Source organism: Apis dorsata, unplaced genomic scaffold (assembly GCF_000469605.1).
Source record: "Apis dorsata unplaced genomic scaffold, Apis dorsata 1.3 scaffold_223, whole genome shotgun sequence".
NCBI classification, from domain to species: Eukaryota; Metazoa; Arthropoda; class Insecta; order Hymenoptera; family Apidae; genus Apis; species Apis dorsata.
The window spans coordinates 99,635-108,610 of NW_006263505.1; the positions used below are offsets into that span (position 1 = coordinate 99,635).

The 8,976-nt window shown below is 21.3% G+C and overlaps 1 protein-coding gene across 2 annotated transcripts in view; it reads left to right on the forward strand.

Annotated features, from left to right (window-relative positions):
* The first annotated feature begins 2,223 nt into the window (after positions 1 to 2,223).
* LOC102675690 (G-protein coupled receptor Mth2-like) overlaps positions 2,224 to 8,976 on the forward strand; it is an 11,661-nt gene continuing 4,908 nt past the window's right edge. The window contains exon 1 of one of the 2 annotated variants that reach the window (XM_031510397.1): positions 2,224 to 3,379. In XM_031510397.1, coding sequence (XP_031366257.1) covers positions 2,554 to 3,379 — 826 coding nt within the window. In that variant the 5' untranslated portion in view covers positions 2,224 to 2,553. Of the gene's footprint in view, positions 3,380 to 7,701; positions 8,780 to 8,976 lie in introns of those variants that run through there. The other variant, XM_006615435.2, reaches the window with a different exon arrangement.

An 8,976-nucleotide genomic window follows, 5' to 3' on the forward strand; every position in this document is an offset into this window, starting at 1 on the left:
AAAATTAGTAATAAAAGAAGTATATGATATTTTTTATTTTTCTTATTATTATATTATTATATTATTATAATAAAAAATAAAGATTAAAAAAACAATCAATGATTTAAAAATAATTTATTTTCTTTTTTTTAAGTAATAAATTTAATATATATTAAATTTACTTATATTTAATTTTTAAAGTGAAAAAAAGAAGAAAAATATAAATTGAATTTTAAATTATGTTTATATTTTTTTCGCTTATAAATAATATTTATATTTATAAAATAAATAATATTAGGATATAATGGATAATAATAATAATGGATAAATTAAAATTTTTGAATAGAAGTGAAAAAAAATTATCAATTATTGCCATTAGAAATATCTGAAATTAGTATAATATAATTTTTAATTAATTTAGGATAACATGAAATTAGAATAACATAGATAAATTAAAATCTTTAATAAAATAAAATTGAAAAAAAGATTATCGATTATTATAATTATTGTCAAAAAATTAAAATTTTCAATAAGAAAATAAAGAAAGAAATACTAGTTAACATCAAACATAAATGAAATATAATTACAATATAGATGATGTATGTATACGAGATAAATATATATATAGGCATATATACATATGCCAGAGTCATATGATGTCAAAAAATGTGTTATATTTATTTTTTAATATTCGTCGCATTTTTGTGGCAGAGCAAAAGACAAAAAAAAAATAAATAAATAAAAAGTAGAAAATGACTGATATAAAAAAAATAATTAAAAATTTGAAAATGAATATCATCTTGATTAGAATTATTTGTAAAATATGTATTGTCACATGAAATAAAAAAACAAAAAAATAAATAATAAAAGAAAAATAAAGATAAACTAAAAAATGATTATTAGCGCCATCTCTTGAATGTCAAAGAAAATCTCTTTAAAAATAAAATAAAATAAAATAATAATTTCGAATAAAAATATTTAAAAATTGAAGAAGATAAGAAATGATGTTAATTTTCAATTTTTTTCAGCTTTATATAATATATCTTAAGATAATTTTAAGATAATAAAATAATATTTCTCATATGACACTATTTTATGATATTATAATATTATAATATTATTATAATATTTTATGATAGATTCATACATTTTGCGAATTTGATCATTCAGTAATAGTCAGAAATATACAAATATCTAAATTCTAAGAATAAATTCATAGAATATCAAATAATAGGATCTTAATATCATATGATTTTAATTAATTAAAACCTATGATTTTTCAAGCACAAGTTTTAAAAAAGGATTAATTTATAAATTATTTCTATAGTTCAAGATTTAAAATGTGTATATAAAATATATTTGCTTTTTGATATTATGTACATATATCTTATAGTATTTTACTATTTAAATCTAATAATTTTAATTTATAATTACATTATATATAAATGATTTTTAAACTATTTGAAACAGTTAAATTGTAAATATTATTTTGGAAAACATTAAATTAAAAAAATTTTAAAAAATATAATTTTATTTTTGAATTTACAATATATTAATTTTTATCATATGACTAATTTATAAATTAATATCATATAATCGATTCAAAATAGACTATAGAAATCTATTTTTCTATATCTAATCTATGTTTATAATTTTATTTTGAAATTTAATTTCAATTCTAACTGTTATTAATGTTGTAATTTTATTCTAAATCAAATCGATAATGTTGAAAATGATACTAAAATGGTAAAAAGATTTTACCATTAGTGCTCTTGAGATATGAAACAAAAAAATATATTGAAGGAAATCATAGATTCATACAGGATATTTATAATAATAGATAAATATTAAGAGTATGTACTTATTAGAATTTAGAATTAAAATAATTAGTATAAAATTAATTAATAAAATAATTATAAAAAATCATTATTAAAAATTAATTGAAACTAATTATAAATAATTAAAGCACTTATATTAGAAATTTTATATTTCTAATAATTATTTTCTATATTTATAATAATTTATAGTTGTTTCGAATAAAATGTTATATTAAAGATAATGATTATATTGCTATTAAGATCGGTAAACAAACATGATGAAAAAAATGAAAAAGAGTAATTTGAGATCATATCTAATAAAATTATTAATGATATATACTATTTAATATTCATATGATATTGGGGTGAATGAACGAGCGCGCGCGCACTCACATTCACGCTGTGATCGCAGACGATCGAAAAATACTGAGGGCAGTCAGTCGCGAGCTTTACGTTTCATCGGATGATCATTACTAGTAACGTGAATTTTTACGATTGTGTCGAAAACAATGATTTTTCAAAGGATTCTCTTAATTCGAATTGAAAAAAATAAAAATATCAGAAAAAATTAAATTAAATTAAATTGAAACGTATGTTATTTTAAAATAATAGAAAATACGTAAAGAAATACGTATACATAAAAAAAAAATTAACAAGAGCAAGGGAAAAAAAGGAAAAGAGAAGGAAAAAGGAATGAAAAAAAGCGTGGAGCAATTTTGAACGCAGGAAGAACGTATACGAATAGGAAGAGATAGAGATGCAGCATTTTTATATAATTATTCGTTTATTTTTATTCGTTCTAATTTATCAATCGATGAAAATCAATGGAGAGAAAATAGAAAAAAGAAAGAATTCATGTTATCCATTTCCTGGTATTATTTTAGATCAAAATAAAATTAATAAATTCGAGAATGGAAGTATAGTGTACAATAAATTAGTGTATCCTGCTGAATCATATCAAGTATTTGGAAACAAAACATATGGATGTATATGTAATTTACAATCATGCTTGAGAAAATGTTGTAAACGAAACGAGATTCTAGGGGAAGGTATTCGACCTAATTGTACTCGCCTATCAAGTGAATCACTTATTCAGAAATCTCTCATTCTCGAACGAAACCAACTTGCAGCTGAAATCCAAGAAATATCTAAATTAAGCGATCAGTTTTTTCTGATAGAGGATATGCAATGTTCCAAAAATTTAAGCAAACTTCTACTCGAACCAGAAAATATCGAAGAAGATGCATATGTGTTGCAAGCAAATGGTATTCTTCAAACTTCCAATGGTGATAAATATGAAGCTTGGAATTATTGCCTTGATTGGAAAGAACCTTCCAAAAAAATTGCTGTTTTAGTTTGTACATATAATACATCTACAACGACTTCAAACCCGGTGGATGCTGGAATCATAATTTCTATTCCATTTTTTTTCGCTACTTTTTTTGTGTATGCGATTATTCCAGAATTAAGAAATCTCTATGGAAAAACTTTAATGTGTTACGTGGCTTGTTTGGTGGTTGCCTATACTTCTCTTGTCTTAGCTAAACTACTTTTTTTTAAGTATGTCTTCTGCAGCGCAATAGGTAAGAAATTCGTTGCTCTCTCTTTCTATTTTTCTCTTTTTTACTTTGTTTATTTGAAATTATGATTATTTATCGTATTTTTTTTATTTTATTTCTTCAATTGTATATATTATATGTATTAAATATGTTTTATACACAATATTAAAACGATATCAATCAATATCGGTTGAAATTTTCGATCCACCCTTTCTTTCATAGATAAACCGAGTGCGATAAAGATAATTTCGAACAAATAAAAAAGTAAATCATAAAATTTAATATTATATTTCGATCATCTGTATGATATGAATTAAATTTTTAAAAAAGAGTGCAAAAAATAGAAAAGAAATTAATCTATCGAAATCAGTAAAGTTTGTTTTATAGTTTATACATTTAAGCACGTATTAGAAATACGACATGAGCACACGTACCATTAATATATTCGTGTTTTATTCCGTATATAGTTTATTATTATACTTTCTCATATTTTATTTTATTAATATATAATATTATAGAATATAATATTATAATATATAATATGATATTATATATCATTAATATATAATAAAATATTTAAATACATTTAAGCAATTTACAAATCGCATATATAATTTTGTAAATTACCATATAAAATATAATGGTAAACACAATTTCCATTTATAAAATTTAATTAAATGATTGTTTGTTTTGATTAACGGTGCTTATTTCCTTTTATTTTTTTTTAGTATAATAATCTTTAAATTTATTAAAATGAATTAAAAGAAAATTATCATTAAATAAAATTCTTATAATGTAATTTAATTTTAAATATTTATTTTCTCCTGCAATGAAATTTCATTATTATTTCGTTGGTAAATACATAATACATAATACATTAATAAATGATTTTTTATTTTTATCAAACCAAATATCAAAAAATTTTGATATTTAAATATAATCATAATACATACATTAAAAATTATTAAAATTATTAAAACATGGATTTCTATCTTACTGTAGTTAATATATAATTTAATCCACTAGCATATTTATGATAGAACAAAAAACAAATTTATAACTGTTGAGATTAAGTTAGATTATTGAAGCCAAAACAATTGCCTTATTAGTAAATATAAATTTTTATAAAAGAATATATGTATATTTATATTTTCTAAAATTTAAAGAAAAGGAAATTATTCATTGCTCAAAACATAAAATTAAATATAAAAATCAAAATGTTTTTAATAATGGTTTGTATCATCTTCTAACAGGATATAAAAATAATTTTCTTTTTTAATAAAAATAAATGACTATAAAAGTTTTGATAAATATTTGATAATAATACGCTTCTTTCACTTGTTCTTCATCATTCTTTTTTTTTTATGTAGTTCTTGATTTTTATCTCATCGTTAAGTATTAAAAACTTTGCCAAAGTGTTTTCTATATCATAATGATTTTTGTTGCAAAAATTCTTATTGGAAAAATTCATTTTGAAAAATTTGTATATATGTGTATATATATATTTCTTTTCCATTCAATTAACATATTGCTACAATTATCTTATTAAGTAAATAGTCGCGTGTCAATGCCACATAGATAATAAAGTACTCTAATTTTAATATTTGCTTATAAGTTAAAATTATGAATTTCACGAATGAAAATTCGTGGAAAAGTAATTTATTAGAAAATTCTCTTTTATACATAATAAGCAATAGATGCAAAAATGTATTCTGGCATTTGTGTACAATGAAATTAATGATATAAATATTGAAAATATGACAAAATTACATACATATCCTAAATCTATGAATGATGAAAATCAAATAAATATTCATTAAAAAATATTTAAATAATATATTAGTGAAAAAAAATGAATATCAGAAATAAGCGAAAAAAAATTGAAATCATTGAAGGATTCATCGAAAAAGAATTTAAAGGAATCATTTATCTTGTATTATAGAATTGCATATCTATTTTCTCACATATATTTCTGCATATAGTGTTATATAATATATATATATATATATATACATATATATATTATACATGCAATCGTGTCGGTACTTAATTGCAAATTGATACTAATCATTGTAATGACGTAAAAAAAAAATAAAGATAACAAAATAATATTCTTGAAATAGTATTAAAAGATCAATAAAATACAATTTTTGTATCAGAAATTAAGAAATTTACATCGATTATTTGAAAAATTAATAATTTTGAAATATTTTTTATTTTCATGATTTATATCAAATTAGGTATATGAATTTCTTTAAAAAATATTTTTCATGCCATTTCATTCCATATTTTTTTATAAATTTGTATTTTTTTATATTTTTTTCAATAAATTTTCAATAAAAAAAATTGTTCACTTTGTGATATTTATATTTTTGTAAATGTGATGTAAATAAATTTATGTTTGTGATTTTTTATTCATAATCATTTTATTATTTATTTAATTTATTCATAATAAATTTTCTTTGATTCGTTTGACATCAATAAATGGATTATTTTTCTAACAATATCTTATCTAACAATATCAATAAGTTTTTTAAAATTTTCCCCTTTCTATTTGATTTAATCGAATTTTTGTGCTTTTATGTTTAAAATGTATATCGCATATATTTAAAATGTATTTCGCATATCTATATTTTCTATTTTTTATAATTTTTTTACTTTCGATATAAATTTCTAAAAATAAAATATGTAATCGAAATATTTAATATATGCATCTAATATAAAAACAATATTAACAGTATTATTAAATATTTTGGATAGAGATTTTATTTATTTATTATTTATTTATTTAAGTTGATTAACTTGATATTATATAACAATTTTATAAATTTATTATTATTTAAATTCAAATAATGCTTTCATTTTAATATTTAATAATATAATATCAAAGTTCAAGTGCAAAATTTCTTGTTACAAGGAAATAAATTTTTTTGAATAAATATCGATAATTACACGATTTTAATATATTATAGTATGTTATAGTATTTTGTAATAAACTAACAACATGTGTAATTATCAACAAATTATTGCCAAGTAATAACACTAATTTTATGAGCAATGAAAATGGATCAAATATTATCATAATAATTTAAAAGATGTTTGCTTAATACAGTATTATTATGAAAATATGTTTCATTAATTTTATTTTATCAATATCATTTTCTTTTCTCAAAAAAATGAGGGCAAAATTTGATAATAAAAATGTTACTATCTCTAAATTTAAATAAATATAAATAAGTATAAGCTATCGGTTATTTTTAATAAATATTTTTAATATAAAAATTTGTTGAGTGTGAAATGCAAATTGATTAATTGCCAAAATATTTTTGATTTATATTATTATTGAATATTAAAAATAAATATTATATGAATTAATGAGAATATGTATAAAATATATGTTATTTTTCGATTTTTTTTCGTTCGTATCCTATTACCAGAATTGATCGAATTTTATCCATTCTTGATCGATGCTCAAAATTTAAATTTCAAGGTTTGTTTCGGAGATTTCCTGTTTTTCAATACATGAAGATAAATAAGAACAGATTGCAATACCTCACCTTGACTTATCTTACCTTACCTCTCTCCTTACTTTGAATTTTTCTTCTTTTCATCTTTTATCTACTTTCCTTTGCTTTACCTTGATATGGCATATGCCATGATATTCGATATCATAGTGAATATACGTGAAAAAAATTTTGAAATATCTTGTATTTGCTCGATGTCGATGACGGTTTATATTTAAATAATCCAGAATTTTATCTTATTTTTCGAATAATTTTCCTCAATAAATTTTAGACATTTCTTTTGCAAAATTCATTCGATTCAATCTCTAAAATTGAATATTTTATATTATATTAGTGCACTTGTATAAATTTAATATTTTTTCGAATCATATATTTAATTTATTATTAATTATGTATATTAAATGAATAAAATAATTTTGAATTTTTACAGAATATATTATTATATTAAATTATAATATAATATATTATAATATATTATAATATATTAAATNTTTAATAAGTTATAAAAAAAGGTAATAAAAATCTATCTCTGATTAAATTACCGATTAAATAGATATAAAATATTCATAATAATTTGTTGTTTACTTATTTTTTGATCTTCAAATTACTTTTGCCTTCAGGAATTTATCTTTTCTCTTTCTTTCTCTTCCTTCTTGCCATCTTCTTTTCCATTTTTATTTTAAAAACTTTTAATATAAAATTCTTTTCGATTTTTTTAATTAAAAATTTCTACAATCTAATCAGGTAAAAAAAGTGAGGAAAATAAAAGAATAGATAAAAAAAAATTAATAAAAAAAATAAAAGAAATAAATAGGAGAAGGGGTAAATAGGGAGAGAGGGAAGCAGAAAAGTGACAAGGATAACGAAAAAAGGAAGAATAAAACGAAAACGCTGAAATCATTCCCAGTAGTTAGTCGGTTGCAACGTGACGCGACCAACCGACGTTATGAACATTAGCAATCGTAGTATCGTTTCCGCGTAAAACGATAATGATTGTGGTCATTATAAATCTGAACGAATCGTGATAAACAGTTACTTGACGAAAACCTACTTACCAAGATGTTTAGTGTCGTGATCGGTGATTTATTATTGACGATACTCGCGATAAATTCAATTCAACCGTCTTCACAATTCAATACAACACCATCTCTTAACCAGGATTCTATCAATTTCGCCATACATGAATCGAATGTGAAAATAGATAACGATAACAGAACGAAATATTTTCATTCGAATGAAGATATCGAGAAGATGGGAAATATTTTTACGAATGCAGAGAGCAAGGATCAATGTTTTTCTAATATTTTTTTCATGACTGATGGAAAAGCATGTATTCCTTTATGTTGCCCATACGGGAATCGTATGACGAACGAAAAATGTATTGAAACAAATAATACTTATCGTTTCCCGCCCCTTTACAACTCGAATAATTTAACGTTAATCGATGAGACACCGGATTATCGACGCTATTTTCATTTATCCGTTAAAGATCCTTGTAAAGGCTGGCAACGTTATAAACTTAGTCCAGAAGAATATCCGGAAGATGAATTCATGATTCTCGATAATGGTTCAGTTTACAAATATAACAAGAACGAACTTTTTCGAGAGACTGATTATTGTCTCGGTATCATTTTATCCACTGTATTCGATGTAATTTTTTGTTACAAGGATGAAGATGAGATAAATGTTAGTAAAGTACTTTATCCCATCGGAATGATCGTATCGGTGCCGTTCCTGTTTGCCACATTTATCGTCTACTGTCTGTTACCAGAATTGAAGAATTTACACGGCAACACACTTCGTGCACATATTATTTCTTTATTAGTCGCCTATATAACACTTTCAAGCGTAAATGTTATTCCGCAAGAACAGATTTCGAATTCTCTCTGCATTATATTTGGTACTCATACAGTTACATAATAATTTTAAATAATTTTACGTATCTCTATATAAAAATTAATATTTCTAACATAAAAAATATATATACATAAGATTATATATATATATATTATATACATATATATAAGATATATATACATAAATAAGATTTCATGTTATTTATGCGTTGCATTGCATTTTTTTTTTGTTTTCCGTTTT